General features: G+C 49.5%; 1 protein-coding gene across 5 annotated transcripts in view; it reads left to right on the top strand.

Annotated features, from left to right (window-relative positions):
* The window catches only part of DAG1 (dystroglycan 1), a 50,242-nt gene extending 37,008 nt beyond the window's left edge, over positions 1 to 13,234 (top strand). For 4 of the 5 annotated variants that reach the window (XM_031470322.2, XM_031470319.2, XM_031470320.2 and 1 more), the window contains one exon: positions 10,603 to 13,234. In XM_031470322.2, the coding sequence (XP_031326182.1) occupies positions 10,603 to 13,002 (2,400 nt within the window). In that variant the 3' untranslated portion in view covers positions 13,003 to 13,234. Of the gene's footprint in view, positions 1 to 5,932; positions 5,954 to 10,602 lie in introns of those variants that run through there. The other variant, XM_031470325.2, reaches the window with a different exon arrangement.
* The last annotated feature ends 5,223 nt before the right edge of the window (positions 13,235 to 18,457 follow it).

The raw sequence follows: 18,457 nt of genomic DNA, 5'->3' as shown, positions 1-18,457 counted from the left end.
TTTTAGTTTTGATTTTAGTTTAGTTTTTTTGTTTGCTTGTTTTTTAGTTTAGATTTAGCTTTTCAGTTTTCCAACAATTCTGAGTTCAGTTCTTCCAGGACCTGCTAAGTGTTCCTTGGGAGAAGGACAGCCACTGATGTTCCTAAGAGAGTCCCCTTAAATCTCAGAATAGTATCCTAAACCTTTATTCTTGCTCCCATTTTGAGTGTGTCACCATTAAAAAGCCTTTACATCTGTACTCTGGAAGGTCTTGGTCATCAAATTAGGGATTTGATGGAAGAGCCTGTGTATAGGAAAAGGTCTCCTTTCATTAGCCATTTCTTGGGATTAAACCAAGAAATACAGAACTTTTAAATGCTTTGGACCTATTTTTGAAAAATAAGGTATAAGGTAAATATCAGAGTTTTGCTCTATTTACTAATGTATTTGGTCACGTAAGAACCAAAATTAGAACCTAGATTTTAGCCTTGCCTCATTTCCTTTTGGGGAAGCAACCCAGAGAACAAGGGGATCTGAGATCCATGTGACAGAAGAGTGTCTTGGCCAATTCAGGATGGAGATCAGGTGAAACAGGAAGATTTTAGGTGAAGAAATCCCTTTGCCTGGGGTTGTGGGACCTTGGAATTTCCCCTCTCTCCTGAGTGAGTTTGCATGGTGGCCACATGGGTGGGTGGGGTGTACCCCTCAAGCTATGCATGTCTCCTACAGCACAGATCAGCTCACTTTTTCTTAGAAAGGGCCACGTAGTAAATAATTTTTCTGGCATTGGTGGCCTACGGTTTCTGTTGCAACTCTTCAGCTTTGTCAGCGTAGTATGAAAGTAGCCATAGACTGTATGCAAATGAATGAGCATGGCTCTGTTCCAATAAAACTGTACTGAAACTAAAATTTGAATTTCATATAATTTTTACATGTCAAGAAATGCTATATCTTCTTTTGATTTTTTTCCCCCCTCAATTATTTAAAAATTGCAAAAACATGTTTAGCTCATGGGCTATACAAAAACCACATATCATCCCACGTTTGACTCATGGCCATAGTTTGCTGACCCTTGCCCTACAACGTTCTTTCCCCAGAGGTGTGGCTTAAAAATGAACTAAAAATATTCCAAGATCTGTACTTTGTTATGGTAGTTTTTGTATCTGTTTTGCATTCAGACTTCTACATACACAGTGTTCTGGTTATTTATTGGTATGTTTAAAGCACCAAAATGTAGTGATTTAAAACAGCCAATTTGTTTTGCTCACAATTTTGTGGACAAGAACTCGGATTCAGAACTCATCTGGGAATCTCTGTTGCACATGGCATTACCTAGAGTGGCTCATCTGGGCCTGGAAGATCCACTTCCAAAATGGCTCATTCATGGCTGGCAAGTTGGTGCTGCCTGCTGACAGGGAACCTAGCTGGGGCTGTTGCTCAGGATCCTTGGTTCCTCTCCATGTAGACCTTTCCACGGGCTGCTTGGATTTCCTCACAGCACAACAGCTGGGTTCCAAGACTGGGTATCCCAAGATACAGGAAGTGGAAGCTGCCAGTCTCTTAAGGCCTGGGTTTGGAAACTTGCACAGTGACACTTCTTTGTACTCCATTGGTCAAAGCACAAACAGTCTCTGGTGAGTCTTTACCAACTTGCTGTTCTCTGACCCTCAAGCCTTGGCATCTAGATTGGAAATGGTCACAAATTCCATGCCACTCATCCCATTGAGAGGTGTCTGTGCCCCTTTCCCTTGAATCTGGGCAGACTCACTCCTTACCTGACCATCCTTGTGTTCTCTTCTTTTTCCCTTTTGGCCCTTTCTCTTTAGGTCATGACTTGTTCTCAAGGTAGCCTTATGATCCTAGCTCACTTTCATAGAGCTCTTTCTAGTTTGTAGAGTGTAAAAGAGTTCCATGTAATCTTCATAATACCCCAGTAAGCTAGATTCTAGTTTGACCATTAGGTGAAGAATGAAAGTTATGGAGGTACATTTCTTACCCAACTTCAAATTTTTCATCTTCTGAATATCCAAACCCTGCAGTGGTTCCCCTTGTTCCAGTGCCCACTGGAATGTTGTGCATAGGTTAATCTTGACCAGAGGTGCCTTGAATCAATAAAGTGAGCTGGATATTTACTGTATCTGGCAGAGAGACATCTAACAGGCTTATTCACCATGGGAGTAAAGAGATTTTACTAGGGAAACAGGATTTTATCTGAGCATATTTATCTGCAGAAAGCAGACCATTTAGTAGCTGATTAACCTGTGGAAAAACAGATGAAGATGTGTAATTCTTCATCCCAGTCTTAACATCAGGGCTGTGTGGGGTAGAAATCAGATCAGAAAGCCTGACTTTATTCCTGGAGCTTTGGTTTCCCTGTGTATAACACGATTAAAAAGTCTTTATATTAAAAGGAGTTAGTATTCCCCCACCCCATTATAAGAATGATATTATAAATATATATTGTAGAAAAGGGAGAGAGAAACTCTTGTGGTTCCTACCATTATTTTATTCCTCCTTCATTTTCTGTGTTCATCAAGAGGTGTCTTTGTCACATACACAGGCATTTTAGACAGACCTGGAATCACACTGGACATATTTTTTAACCTTTCTTCATTCACTGTAGTTTGAGTTTTTCTCCTTGGTTATTAAGTATTCTTTGCCAATGTAACTTTTAATGGCTGCCCATTGGGTATGTGTGTGTGTATGTGAGGAACATTTTAGGTCTTGGTACCCAGGAGCCTGGCTGGGGTGATCTCCAAATCATATCCATCACATTACCATCGTCTAAGCTACTACTCACTCACCTCTTCCCAAGCCCGCTGCCTCTGTTCTTGACCCCTCAGTATATTCTCCACACTGAGGCAGGAGACATCTTTATCTTTGTAAAACTTAAATCTGCTAAAAACAGGCTTCCCCTGATCCCCATTACTGAACCACATTGAGGATTAAGCTCCATTTGATTGGGCCTCTGGTCTACCCTCTCTCCCCTTTCCCTTTGTGTACCATGTTCCAGCCACATCAGCCCCTTCTGTCCCACGGGTATGCCAAGCTCTGGGCCCACCCCAGTCCTCTAGCTCTTTCTTCTGTCAGCATGCGTATAGCCATGCCTCTCAGGTTCAATTTGAATATTGGAGCCTGTTCCCTTCACTCTGATGAAAACAGCTTTCTCACAAAACCCTGTGTTGTCTTCTTAGCAAATTTTTGTACTTAAAATTCTTGGATTTTTTTTAGTCTGCATGTTTGGTTCCTGTCACATAGAAAGCCCTCAAAATGTTTATGGGCTGGCAGAGGGAAAGAGGACCCCCTCAGTGCCTGCAAACCTGTTTTGGATTGTCAGAGCTAGCTGGCTGTTTGCAGGAAGAAATGCCAGCCTGTGTCAGTGCAGTTAGAGACTAAGCTTACCCAAGCCTCATGTGCTGTTCCTGGGTGAGGGTTGGTCTTCCAGCCAGTTTGGACGTGGCTGAATTGCCAAATGAGGGCTCATAGGCAGAGCGTGGTCTGTTCTGAGACCTGAGGAGATTAGATGGTGTGGTGGTTGTACTTGCTGACTGGTTAGGAGATGTGCATGGGGGTTGGTGATAGAGTAATTCAGTGTTTGTAACAGACTAAGTCTACTGAAGGGACTTGGAGTATGGGACTGGCTGAGGAAAGTGATTATGTAGCGGAGACGTCCTAAGCCCTCCGCTCTGGGGTAGTCAGGAGAGACATCTTTGCATCTCTTGAAATGGTTGGGCTGCCCCTGCAGAGCCCCTCGGATATCTCATTTTGGTTGAGCCCATGAGGCTTTTCATCCCTGCTTCTCTTTAGCCTCCTTGTCTAGAAACAACGTGGGCCTTCCCTCAGCCCAAGATGTCGGCAGACGGGGAGCAGCCCTTCTTGGGACTGTGCTCTCAGCTGCTGGCGTGGGCCCCCAATTGTTCCCCTAAGAACAATGGGCACTCTTTTTGGCCAGGAAGGGGAGCTCATGAAAGGGGCATTTCTTTGGATGCTTGAGAGCTTTGTGGTAACCCCGCCTGCATGAGATGAACTACAGTTTCTTCCTGCCTCAAGTGGGTGTTCCCTGGCTCTGAATGGACCCCTTGTGAAGAGAGCACACCGGGAAATGCGGGTTGGCGAAGGAAGGCATCCTTGGGGGTGGGTTGTCAGAATGACATTTGCCCAGACACATTTGTTCAAATACTTATTGAATATATATGCTTCTATGTTTTAGGAAAAAAATTAACTGACAGGGACTGAAAGAAGGTGCCAAAGTAAAAATAGATGATGTTAGGGCTTGGGATTGAGACTGATTCTGAGAATTATAATTAGAATAATAATTATTATAATAAGTATGATAATTATAGTACTTACTATATTATAATACAATTGTAATATAATAATTATTAATAGCTCTAACTGTGCTAAGCTGTCCCTTACTGTGGAGGGAAAATGATTAATTTTTTAAAAATTGAGATACAGTCAGTTTGGAATGTTGTGTTAATTTCTGGTGGATAGCATGGTGATTTAACTGTGTGTGTGTGTGTGTGTGTGTGTGTGTGTGTGTGTGTGTGTGTGTATGTATGTATTCCTTCTCATACTCTTTTCATTATAGGCTCTTATAAGGTATTAAATATAGTTCTGTGTGCTTTACCATAGGACCTTGTTTACCTAGAAGATGACTAATTTTTGTTTTTAGATGAGAACATCAAGTAAAATGCCTCATAATTCAGACCAGAAGGGCACTGACTGGGCTGGACAAGCTGTGTTCAGCTTGTGATCCTGTGGCCTTGGCCTTCATGGCAAGAGCTCTGTGCTGGTTTGAGGTTTGAATGTCTAGCCACAAGACCAATGATTGTCTCTCATGGATGTGGCTCTGCTTTACTCAGCAAAGCAGAGGCCCCTCGCATGCACTTCCATCCTGGTTCCTCATCTTATGTGGGGGCAAAGTCTTGGACCTTTGACTTCAAGCTGGAGGCTCTTCCTGTTGACCTGTGCCATCTCCCCACAGTGCAGCTACATGACTGCCCATGTGCATCATTTGCAGAAGCTGAGCTTGGCCACAGAGCAAATTTGTCTCATTGTCATAGTTCATGGCACAGACACAGGATCACCCTGAATGTGAGTCAGCAGCTTGGGGGCCTCTGAAATGTGACTGGAGGCTGACTCCATCACAGTGACCATTTCCTGCCTCCCTGAGCAAAGGAGCCCACCACACAGTCGGCCTGCCTCAAGAAGGCCTTGATCACCTCATATTCAAGGGCCTCCGGGGTGTTGCCTATGACACCCAGCCATAGATGGCTGCAGTTTGGGCCAGCTCTGCAGCTTGGCTGAGGGGTCAGGGGGCTGAAGGGTCAAGAGCCAGTGACCACGTCAGGGAGGGCAGGGACTTTGCCAGGTCAGGCTCCTAGAGGCCCAAGCAGTGGTGTGTCACAGGGCAGCAGTTTGTGCCAGTGTGAAATGGACCACTGAGAAGACCCTCAGAAACATCTGTTGGGGGCATTCAGGAAAGCCCAGCCTGAATCCCTTGGGCTGTCCTGGCTAGAGGTGTTGGTTGGAAGGTATGACCACTGAGGCCCAAAGGAGCCTCAGAAAGGTTTCTAGTGTGAGGGAATTCTCACCAAATGCAGTTACTTGATCATACTTTATTCCAAAGATCTCTCTTTGCTGGCCATCATCAGCTCACCCGAAGTGACATGGGTATGAAAGTGCTCACCCATCTTTCTGGACTCTTTGCTTGCCATTCCTTAACTCCTGCATGGGTAAGATACCACCTTGTGGGTTCTAAATGATAAAGCTTAGGTTTTCTTGGCTTCAGAAGCCAATGATCATATAATTAATTAGGCCCTAGTGAGAGTCTAGCGCTTTAGTTTAGTCTTTCAGCTAAAACTAGCTGGCTGGTCCAGATTGTGGGTGGAAATCTGCCTTTGATGAGGGACTAAGTAATAGAAGCTCCTCTTTTGCTCTTTCTCCAGGTGTGGAAGTTTACTGACTTGAGGTGAGAGACTACTCGCGTTGCATGGTGTTTAGCACAGGTGCTGTATCTTTATCAAGGCCTGGTGTTTGATGGTCAACTGTGCAAGAGAGGGCACGAGTGATGCAATTGGAGAGAATGTGCTAGAACTGAATTAGGGAGTCAGTTACTAGTTATCTGCTAGTATTATAGACTGAGGAGTGACCCAAACCTTCACATTTGGCAGTTCCCCAGTCGTTGGTCATAGTGATTAATTGTAGGCATTGCTAGGCCGATAGTCTTCAGAACTCTTTATGGGTCTGCCCAGGTTTTGTGGTTTTGATTCTTAATTTTTTTTTTTTTTGAGGAAGTTTATGGATCAAGATTTTCTAAAACTGGGTGTGTGGCTGTCCGAGATCTTGTTTTCCTCAGTGCTGGGCTTGCCTTCCATCTCAGAAGCATGTTCTCTCTGAGAGTGGCTGAAACTGGAAAGATTTCTGGCTCTTTCTGGGTGTCCTGTGATCTAAAGCCCATGATCTTCTCGAATCAGGTTTCTTTCTGCAGTTTCTGCCTCCTGCAGGTGTTCCCACTAACTACCTGAAGACACCTTTCCAAGATGGCTGCTTTATACGGTCAACAGGCCTTGTCTCCCACAACTCAAAGGCAGTGTTGGTGTCTACAGACAGAGGGCTGGGTGACTTGAAACCCTGGGAGAGTTCCATGGCCAGGACAGCCTGTCATCCCAAACACATGAGCTGGTGCCTCTGAGCACTTCACGCAGAGCTCTGATTCCTACTTCTTGCCTGCCATTCTAGCCTGCAGCTCTTGGCAGGGTTAGTTGTGGGTTGTTACAGGACAACTAGTACAGAAATTTCTGTATGAGTAAACCAAGGAGTCCAAGGATAGTCATAATCTCATGTGCAGATATGCCAGGATTGAGCACACCTATTTCAGACTCTGAGGAGGTGAATGCTGGCATTGGGCTGTCATCTGCAGCAAGTTCTTCTTGCCCCACTCCGCCCAGCACCTCTCGACATTTTCATCCACTCTTGGCAAACAGGTCCTAACAGGTAAGCAAATCCCTGAGGGTCCCCAACCTTAGCCTTGTTCCCCTATAGGACCCTAGCTTCCTCTTTCTGTAGCCTCTCCATTTCCCTTTGATGCTTTGAGTTTCCTGCTTTGGGGTATGAACAGGGAGACAAGGCCTCAGTGTGTGCTGGGCCCAAGGCCTGTTGGGAAGGAGAACTGGGGAGTGGAGCATGGGCATGCCCAGACCCATTCCTGCCTGCAGCAGCCTCACAATGTGTACTGTGTCTCTGAGCCCACAGGGGCGGGTGGGGAACCCGCACTGACAGAATCTAGTGTGTGCCTGGTCCTATGATCATACAAGGTTGACATCGTTTCCCCCTTTTTAGGGGAGGAAAATGAGAAAATGGGCTGAGGTTGAGTCAAGCCTCAAACTGCCTGGAGCTGGAATTCAGCCAAGAGCTTGTGGAGATGGGGCTTCCCCTTGAGTAAGCTGTTGTTCTAGAGACGAGTCCTGGCTTGTCATGAAGGCTGTGTCTCCCAGAAGGAACATTCATATCCTATTTCACCCTTAGGCATTGAGTTCTGGAGCCTGGAAGTTTTGAAAGCTGGGGAGGATGTCCAGAGTTCCCATGGGCTGAGGGACTCCTGCTTTGTCAGGGTTGAGTAGGTGTTGCATCCCATAGTGTTCCCTCAACTGAGTGCCCTGGAGAGGGAGGGGCCGCTAGTGGAATCCTCTGGGGACTGTGGACACTGCCAGCTCTTCAGGCACGTTCACACTTCCCAGTTCAAGGGCTTTCCCCAAATGGCCTTGAAATCACAGAGATGCCAGCTCACCCGTGACTTGGCTAGGTTCCTTGTGGAACTCAGATTTGTTCTGCTTCCTGTGGCCCTTCTATTAAAATGAATCATTGCCAACCGGAGTGCTGCCTGGGCCTGGTGTTTCCAGAACCAAGATGCTTGGAGATGCATGGATTTTAGTTTAGTTTCATAACTTTCCTTCCTGTCTGAGGAATATCCAAGACCCTGGGGACTGTTTGCTTTAGGGCTGTAGATCCAGGTTGGACACCTGTCCTGTGGTCAGAGCTCCAGGACCCTGAGGAGCCAGAATTTGCAGAGGGGAAGGCAGATGCACGTTGGAGAGGCTTGGCTCTGTTTTTCTGACATAGCTTATCCCAAATGTCTGTAAAGCTGTGGGTAGACCATAGTGAAAGAATTGGTTTCCGTAACCAGAATAAAGCTACCAATTCTGCCCTTCCATCTCTCAATTTGAGATTGAGCATTATAACTTGCTTTGGTGAAACCTGAGGTTTTCTTTGATGTTTGTTATTTATTTTACACGTTATTAATATATTATAATGTTACTTGGCCTAGTTTAAATAAGTGTATATTTTCTAAGACTGGCTGTGTAGGAGTCTTGGCCAAAGAGTGGCCTGGGTTTATTTCTTGGGAAATGTCTGACAGTAGAACTGTGGCTATTGGGGTCAGCAGGACAGCAAGTGAGCCAGCCAGGGAAGCTTGAGGAGGTGGGGGCCCTTCTCTGTTTTTTCTGTTATAAAGTGCCCTTACGTAGCTGGGACAGACTTGAAAAAGCACTGGGTCTGCTTACTCATCTGTGCTGATGGAACACACAGGGCTGGGCCCAGGCCTAACTACCTGGCCATTTAGGCATATCCCACGGGCCTGGCCAGCCACTTGGCAGCCACCTCTGGAGCCTCTCCTGGTCTCTTCTGACCCTGTTCAGTCTTCTCTACAGGTGGCTTCTCCTCGGCTGGCTTCATTCAGAGCTCCATTCCAGGCCATCCCTTCCTTCTTTCTCTACCCTCGCTCTTGCAGGTGTGCTCTCATCCCAGTGGTAGCCAGGATGGGGTAGGGTTAGGAGAAATACCCTCGGGTGGCTGGAGACTTGGGCCCACACCCTGCCTCACCTATTCTCTGCCTCTCAGGACCGCAGTTTCTACACCATCTCTGTAAAACATCTCCTGGTTCCCTTGACTGCACTATTCCATTTGGGCTCAAATTTTTGCTTCACATTTTCTGCAGAACAAGAGCATAAAGCCTCTACTTTTTATGGTTATATGTGGATGTGGCAGTTTTCATATTTAACATAATTGAACTGAAAAAATTTAAAGCATGGATTTCTCAGTCAAAGCAGTTGAAAATTTTGTAGCTAAAAAAGATTGTAAAGGAAGAATATATTTAGTATTTTTCATGGATTTGAAGACACCATGTTTACAGTTATCTTACCATTTCTGATGTTGGCTGTGTTTGCAGTATATGGTGAGTGGCAGGATGGGGATTCTTAGTGCTGCATTAATTGGATGACTGCACCCTGGAGTTGATGTAATGTGGTGTCACAAAAGAAACACTGTTTAGGGTCTTCTCCCCAGTCACTTAGGCACCTGGCTCTTGGCAGGAGGAAGCCTGAGGAACCAGAGCCCTTGGGGAACCCAGCAAGCATAGTTCTGGCCTTCCTGCCACAGGGAAGGAAGCATTTTAGTGTCCCTCTGCTGACAAGCAATGACCATGAAGGGCAGTTTCTGGGCTGAGGCTGGCAGTAAGACATGCTGTCTATTGGCCAGAATGTCTCAGGACTTGATGGACAGGATAGTGTAGCTGAGAGTGCCTCAGGCAGATCAGAGAGTGGGTGCCACCTTTCTTGCATTCAGGTCAGGAGTAGTTGTTTCTTGAAGGTGAGAGGAGTCTGGGCAAGAGGCAGGTCTTGTTTTCCTCTTGTCAGCTGCTATGGCGGCATTCCCTCAGGTGCTTTACGTATTACCAGTATGTTGCTGGGGAAAAGGACTTCCACCCTGAACTAGTCTTGGAGGTTCTGTTGGGTGGAATAAGGGAATAAGCTGAGGCCTGCATTTGTGCCTCAGCTTTCCAAGGGCAGAGGTGAGATCTGGGTTTACCAAACTTAGTTGGCTACAGAACTCTCTTTTAGAGAGACTGGAGCTCCTTGGAATACCTTTGATAAACACTCTTCTAGAATAATTTGCCATTCCCTCACCATGGGCATTGCAATTTTTCTTGAGGTTTGAAAAGCAGGGTTAAATAAGACATTAGATACTGCTAACCAAATGTGCCCCAGTACACTTGAATGTAACGTGATAGTTGTAAAGTGAGTCATTTGGGGGCATTGAGTTGTCCCTGCACCCAGACCTGTGCATTTCCACTTCTGGGCAGGAAAAGTACCCTAGGCCAGGCATATGACTTGAGCAAAGTTGTGGTGTCTGCAGAGGGCAGTGGAGAGGCCTGAGGTGAGGTTGGAAAGGAGAGCTGAGGGATGAGGCAGTCAGGTTTGATTCTGTAGGCAGGTGGGCAAATAGTGGCAGGGCATGTCACTGGCATAAGAACCTGCAACATTCTTGAGCTCCATGGCATGCATTCTCTGGGTTGAGACGTGTTTGAATGCCAGCAGTGCTGTCTCCCCACTGTGTGGGCTTGGTTGAATCATTTGCATTCTATGTTAGCCCATCTGGCAGCCCCAGTTTTTTTGTGACAGGTATATGAGCTCCAGGAGAGAGGAGTTGGTTCCTCCAGTAGGAATTCTGAATTGTACCTCAGGCCTGTCATACAGTTCAGGCTAGGCAAGTGGTTGACTGTTGTGATCATTTTCAGGTTATGCAGTGACAGTAGCACTTAACTCATGCTGATGTCTCTTCTAGGTATCAGCAGCAGGGAAGGAGGCCTTGCCGTCCTGGCTGCACTGGGACCCACAGAGCCACACCCTGGAGGGCCTTCCCCTTGACACCGATAAGGGTGTGCATTATATTTCAGTGATCGCTGCACGCCTGGGAGCCAACGGGAGCCACGTGCCCCAGACTTCCAGTGTGTTCTCCATTGAGGTCTACCCTGAAGACCACAGTGAGCTACAGTCCATGCGGGTGGCATCATCAGACCCTGGTGAGGCGGTGTCATCTGTCTGTGCTGCTGATGAGCCTGTGACTGTCCTGACAGTAATTCTGGATGCTGACCTTACCAAGATGACCCCAAAGCAAAGGATTGACCTTCTGCACAGGATGCAGAGCTTCTCAGAAGTGGAGCTTCACAATATGAAGTTGGTGCCAGTGGTGAATAACAGACTGTTTGATATGTCGGCCTTCATGGCTGGCCCGGGAAATGCAAAAAAGGTGGTAGAAAATGGGGCCCTGCTCTCCTGGAAGCTGGGTTGCTCCCTGAACCAAAACAGTGTGCCTGACATTCGTGGTGTGGAGGCCCCTGCCAGGGAGGGTGCTATGTCTGCCCAGCTTGGCTACCCTGTGGTGGGTTGGCACATTGCGAACAAGAAGCCACCTCTCCCCAAACGCATCCGGAGGCAAATTCATGCGACACCCACACCTGTCACTGCTATTGGGCCCCCAACCACGGCCATCCAGGAGCCACCATCCAGGATTGTTCCTACCCCCACATCTCCAGCCATTGCTCCTCCAACAGAGACCATGGCTCCTCCAGTCAGGGATCCTGTTCCTGGGAAGCCCACAGTCACCATTCGGACTCGTGGTGCCATTATTCAGACCCCAACCCTAGGCCCCATCCAGCCCACTCGGGTGTTAGAAGCCGGCACCACAGTTCCTGGCCAGATCCGCCCAACTGTGACCATTCCGGGCTATGTGGAGCCCACGGCTGTTGCTACCCCTCCCACGACTACCACCAAGAAGCCACGAGTATCCACACCAAAACCAGCCACGCCTTCTACTGACTCCTCAACCACAACTCGAAGGCCAACTAAGAAGCCACGGACACCCCGACCGGTGCCCCGGGTCACCACCAAAGCTCCCATCACCAGATTGGAAACCGCCTCCCCACCTACTCGCATCCGCACCACCACCAGTGGGATGCCCCGTGGAGGAGAACCCAACCAGCGCCCAGAGCTCAAGAACCACATCGACAGGGTAGATGCCTGGGTTGGCACCTACTTTGAGGTGAAGATCCCATCAGACACCTTCTATGACAATGAGGACACCACTACTGATAAGCTGAAGCTGACCCTGAAGCTTCGGGAGCAGCAGTTGGTAGGCGAGAAGTCTTGGGTACAGTTCAACAGCAACAGCCAGCTCATGTATGGCCTGCCCGACAGCAGTCACGTGGGCAAGCACGAATATTTCATGCACGCCACAGACAAAGGGGGTCTATCAGCTGTGGATGCCTTCGAGATCCATGTCCATAAGCGTCCTCAAGGGGACAGGGCTCCTGCGCGGTTCAAGGCCAAGTTTGTGGGTGACCCAGCAGCAGTGGTGAATGACATCCACAAGAAGATTGCCCTGGTGAAGAAACTGGCCTTCGCCTTTGGGGACCGCAACTGCAGCACCATCACTCTGCAGAATATCACCCGTGGCTCCATCGTGGTAGAATGGACCAACAACACCCTACCCCTGGAGCCCTGCCCCAAGGAGCAGATCACAGGGCTGAGCCGGAGAATTGCTGAGGATGATGGCAGACCTCGGGCTGCCTTCTCCAATGCTTTGGAGCCCGACTTCAAGGCCATGAGCATTGCTGTGACAGGCTCTGGCAGCTGCCGTCATCTACAGTTTGTCCCTGTAGCGCCACCCAGGAGGGTGCCCTCAGAGGCTCCACCCACAGAAGTGCCAGACAGGGACCCTGAGAAGAGCAGCGAGGACGATGTCTACCTGCACACGGTTATTCCGGCCGTGGTGGTTGCAGCCATCCTGCTCATCGCCGGCATCATTGCCATGATCTGCTATCGCAAGAAGCGGAAGGGCAAGCTCACCCTCGAGGACCAGGCCACCTTCATCAAGAAGGGGGTGCCTATCATCTTTGCAGATGAGCTGGATGACTCAAAGCCCCCACCCTCCTCCAGCATGCCACTTATCCTGCAGGAGGAAAAAGCTCCCCTCCCCCCTCCTGAGTACCCCAACCAGAGTGTGCCCGAGACCACTCCTCTGAACCAGGACACTGTGGGAGAGTACACGCCCCTGCGGGATGAGGATCCCAATGCGCCTCCCTACCAGCCCCCGCCACCCTTCACAGCCCCCATGGAGGGCAAGGGCTCCCGTCCCAAGAACATGACCCCATACCGGTCACCCCCTCCCTATGTCCCCCCTTAACCCACAAGCGCCTGGGTGGAGGCAGGGGTAGGGCAGGGCCCTGGAGACAACGTGGAGTTGTCTGTGGAGACCGGTGGCCTGCAGACCATCGCCCACTGGGAGCCGACACCTGACCTAGCACACACTGACACACATGGGGCCTGGACAAGCCTGCCCTCTCTGGTCCTCCTAAACCCCAAAGCAGCTGGAGAGACTTTGGGGACAGTTCTACTTTTTTTTTTTTTTTTTTTTGCCTAACAGCTTTTTGTTTGTTCATAGAAAATTCTTCGCTGCGTTTTTGATGGCTGGCTCTGAAAGCACCGTTTGGAGTAGAGGTAGATGAAGGGAGCGAGAAACTGGGAATGAACTCGCAGGCAGTGCTGGGCCGCCTCCCAGCTCTCTGCGTTTTGCCTTTAACACTAACTGTACTGTTTTTTCTATTCACGTGTGTCTAGCTGCAGGATGTAACATGGAAAACAGTAGCTAAAGATTAAATTCAGAGGACTTTCAGAAGTTAAGGTTAAGTTTTTACATTTAATCTGCTGTTTACCTAAACTTGTATGTATAATTTTTGGGTGGGTATGGGAAATTGCTTTGCTAAAAATAAGCTCCCAGGGTGTTTCAAACTTAGAGAAGACCAAGGGACAGTATTTTTTATCAAAGGAATCCTATTTTTTCACACTACGTAAACTTGGTTGCTCTGATAACCCAGGGCTTGACTGGGGGCCTCCTGGCCCTGGCTCAGGGGCCAGGGCCCTGGTGCTGGGCTTGCTGTCCCACTGTTGCCAGGGGCTGGAAGCTGGAGGGGCCTCTTGGGCCATGGACATCCACACCCCCACCCCATGCACGCTAGCAGCCCACCACCAAGGGGTCTTCATTTCCATGGAAAGGGGACTCCAAGAGGCAGTGGTGGCCGTGGCCCCCAACCTAGGTGCTCCAGGGTGGGCTAGCTGCTCGTGGGGGTGCCTGGGGAGGTCGAGGGACTCGACCATAACATCAGCCTGTTTTCTTTTACCTTTTTTCTGTGTGTTTTTTTCCCCTCCTAAAAGGAATATCATGGTTTTTGAAACACTCAGTGGGGGACATTTTGGTGAAGATGCAATATTTTTATGTCATGTGATGCTCTTTCCTCACTTGACCTTGGCCGCTTTGTCCCAATAGTCCACAGCCCCACCCTGACCCACCCCACCCCTCTTCTCTGGCGCTCCAATCCCAGGCCTTGGGCCTGAATGGCTGGGAAAGGTCTGGTGGCTGGGGAGGAGTGCCAGCAATAGTTCATAGTAAAAATCTGTGGGCTCTCAAAGCTAATTTTTTACTAAAGTTTTTATACAGCCTCAAATTGTTTTATTAAAAAAAAAGATTAAAAACGGTGATGCTTACAGCAGTTTGTACAAGCTCTTAGTGTTGATTCCATGGAACTGACGGCTTTGCTCATTTTGATTTTTTTCCCCCCTTCTTTTCCTAATGGTTTAAATTCTGGAATTACACTGGGGCTTCTTTTGCCTTTTTTAGCAGAACTTCCGTCCATCCATCTGCATCTCTGTCCCATGACTCAGGGGCACCCACTCTGCTTTGATTCTCCTCCTTTGGAAGAAACCATTTTGAGCATGACTTTTCTTGGTGTCTGAGAGTTATTTTAGGTACCTTTTAGGGAGGAATGCCTTTTGCAATAATGTATCCCTTCTGTGATCGAGGGCGGGTGGGTGGACCCAGGCTCCCTTTGCACACCACTAAGCAGCCACTTCTAAGCCATATTGACCGTTTTGCAGAGGATTCGTGTGTGCTGCCTCAGGCGGGGGAGTGACAGTCAGAGGGGAGGGGTCTCCACCCTGCACTTCTCTGGAGGGTGTTCCCCCTTGCACCTTTTCCCACAGGGCCCAGCCTCTATCTCCTGCCCTGCCCCCTGGTTGGGTGAGCAGTGCCCCTGTGGGGGGAGCCTGTAGATGAGGGCTTCATGGACCTCCAGGGACTGGGCCTTGTACCTCCAAGCCCTGATGCAAGCTGGAGTTTCCCCAGTGCCCCCAGATTCAGGAGCACAAGCAGGATCTGACCTGGTGAGATTATTTTTGATGACCTCATCAAAAAATAATTCGCAATGTTCCAGGTGAGGGCTTTGAAAAGCCTTCCAAATAGCTCCGTTGCCCCTAGCAACCCCACCATTGGGTACTGCCATGCAGAGACGTGGCTGGCCCAGAATGGCCTGTTACCATAGCGACAGGAGGCAATGGGGCAGTGAACAGAATAACAACAGCAACAATGCCCTTGCAGGCAGCCTCCTCCCCTGAGCGCCTGGCTGGCAATGGTCGTTGGACTCTTAAGACAGAGAGCCAATCTCATATTCAAGTGTTCACCAACCACTGACGTGTTTTTATTTCCTTCTATATGATTTTAAGATGTGTTTTCTGCATTCTGTATAGAAACATATCGAACTAAATAAAAGCAGTGTCTTTATTACAATGCCATTGCCTCCAAGCGTCTATTTCCTGGCCTCTGCACAACATGAGTGTAGGGTTGGACTGGAGTCCATGTGGCAGACGGAAGAGGGGACCTGGCTAGGCCCACTTGGAGGTGGCCTTTGAGCAGCTGACCAGATAGCCTTCATAGCCTTACCATTTCTGTGCCTCTGGGATTGGTGGGGCTGTTTGTCAGAGCTCTGCCAATCAGTGAACCCTCCTTAGCACCTCTTATGCCTGAACCAGCTGAACCATAATTTCCTCATCTTTGGTGGGGGTTTGTGGAGGGGAGTGGGCAAAAAACCCAATGAGACTGAGTGGGAGGGGAGGATGTTGGCAAAGGTCTTACAACAGGCTGTCTGCCCCAGAGTGGATCAACTCCTGCAGCTCCCAGGCAGGGGTCCCTCAGGCTGGGCCCTTGCGAAGATGGGAACTTAGGGGTTCCCCTGGCTCCAGCTCCTGCGCCCACCATTGTATGGCTGGGGCTGGCAAGTCTCCCAGGTAGTCTCAAGGCAGGTTTGGCCTTGGCCTTGGAGTGGGGAGAAGAGGAGAGTGGGTTCTGGCCAGGCTGTTCTACCCCGATTTGGCCTATAGATTCTGGGGGCCTGCCTCTAAGTGCCCTGCCTGGGATGGACAGGACAGCTGGGAAGGCTTAGTGTGACTTAGTGTCCAGGAAGGAGCAGGTTGTCCTGGGATATTGCCCAGGGTGTGGGAAGCAGGGGATGCAGCAGCTGTGTCTTTAGAGGCGGTATCAGGGGTCATTGGTCACAGAACAACTGTAGCCTCTTTTGGACTCACTCCCACCCCCACAGGGTCTTCACCATCTCTACCTACAGTCCCCAGGCTGCTTCTCTGCTCACAACCTTCGAGACCCAAAGCTAAGACTGGTCTCATATTGCAGATAGAGCTGAGTCCCAAAGTGGGGAGATCACACAACGAATACCACACATAAATGCCCGGGAAGGCTGTCCCCAGTTCACAGTTCAGGGACACATATCTCACCCCCTAGACCTAGCAGCAGGGGCCCAGGAAGTGACCCTGCCCTTGCTCTCTTGGCCTCAGGAAGTTCTGCATAATGTCTGAGCTGAAGCCACTGGGTTATGAGTGGACTCACTGTCCTGAACTCTGGTAAAGGGATCTCTGGTTTCAGCAGAGAACAGTAAGGTCAGCAGGGTAGGAAGACGAGGAGCCACAAGGGCCTCTGGCCCCTGCCGTGTCCTACTCTCCTTTGGAATGTCTGATATTTGACTTGGCAGACCCTTTCCCTGCAGCACTCCTGCCAGGTCTCTGTGACCTCTCCTTGGTGGAGATAGGGACTGTCTACTCCGGTCTTCTAAGCTGGAGAGAGGGTGGTGGAGGGAAGGGGCAGGAAAGAAAGATCACAGTAGGGGAGGGGAGAGGGGGCTGTCTGACCCACAAAAATCTGCCTTCCCCCACTCGCCTTTGACCCAGGGCAAGTTCCCAGGATCCCTTTGGCCTCGCTTCTTCATCTGTGAGGTAGAGACAGTGCTAGTCTCCAGGGGATTATGAGAAACCCTGGGAACTGGAAAGCAGGGCGTGGAAGTGGGATAACAAGTCACCCCTAACACATCTTCCTGTAAAAGGGGCAGAGAATTAAAGCGAGGCTAAAAGAATCCTCATTCTCCTAGTATAAAGTCACTGCCCTTGGGCCAAGATCCTTGGGCCAGGCTTGGGCCAAGGTGTTAGCTGGAGAATACTGGGGTGTCTAGGTGCTCCCGACCAGCTTAGCACTTTAGACTGGAGGCTCCACATGACTCATCCGCCTCCACTTTTTCTCAACAGGTAGAAAAAGCTCCTAGAAGAGGCCCTTCCCTAGCTCTTCTAAAGCCGGGACCGCCACACTCAAGCCCTTTGTAAGATATTACTGAATCTTAAAAATACAGATCAGCTAATGACTTACTCTTCTCCTGCTTTGCTTACTTTCTTGATAACCCTCCTGAGACAAGGTGACTGATGCCCAGAGAGGGCAAGGGTCCAGGTTCTGTGTGCAAAGCAGGTTCAATTCTGAGTGTAACCCAAACACTTTAGGTTTTTTTGTAGTGTAAAATTTTGTTCATATTGTAGAGCAGCAAAGAATTATTTGAAGCCCCCACTGGGAGATGAGGGTACCATTTCCCTTATGGGGACCCTAGCGGACCCAGAGAAGATAGGGCAAGAGATTCAAAGTGAGGGTCCCCTTCTGCTGGGAGTGGGGTGCTCCTGCACATGAGGGCAGCCTAGAGCAAGCGCAGCATAGAGAGAGACCTGGTCACTGGGACCCTCACTAGCCCCACTGCCTTCACCTTTGGTGGTGGTGACCCCGGAGTCCTAGCTGGGGTGGAGCAAAGTTGATGTTTGTGTCCCTATGGAAGGTTCCGTGTGCCAGGAGGTGCCTCTGAGTTGGTTTGGGGCGGTGATGGGGGCAGCTCTCAACCGTGGTAGTGGTTCCGGGTGCCCCCCATGTGAGCCTGGTCGAGGGCCAATCGCCAGGCGCTCTGGGCCGAAGATGGAAGACAGTGCCCGCGAGTTCCCAGGAGGTGGCGCCAGAGGCTAGACGAAACCTGACAACAATGGGTTAGCCGGGCTGTGGGCGGAGTTAAGTCACAGCGGGTTAGGGGAGAGTCTGGGAGCTGGGAGAGGCCGGCTGTGGGCGGGTGGAACCCGGCGTAGAGAAGAGCTGAGACGGCTGGGTACTGGACTGAGGCTTGGAGGAGGGCGGATCTGTGGGGCAGGGCTAAGGCTGTAAGGCTAGCTGCCTAGAGCCGCTGTAAGCTAGGCCGCCGACCCGAGGTTTAAAGGGCCGATCTTTTCTCACTCAGCCACTGCCGCACAGACCTTGAGGGCACTGGGGCGCGTGGAGCTGGGTTTGGAGCCTGTCCTTCGCTGCGCCCATTCTCCTTCGGAAAGGGAAGCTAGCAGAGAATAGAAGGGAAGAGTCTGGGTCCCAGGCTTCTAGATGGCTTCTATTCCTGGGGCCCAGCCTCAAACCTTGAATTCAGATGTTTGTAGAAATGAACGAATAA

Source organism: Camelus dromedarius, chromosome 17, assembly GCF_036321535.1.
Source record: "Camelus dromedarius isolate mCamDro1 chromosome 17, mCamDro1.pat, whole genome shotgun sequence".
NCBI classification, from domain to species: Eukaryota; Metazoa; Chordata; class Mammalia; order Artiodactyla; family Camelidae; genus Camelus; species Camelus dromedarius.
This window is presented reverse-complemented; position numbering and strand designations above follow the sequence as displayed.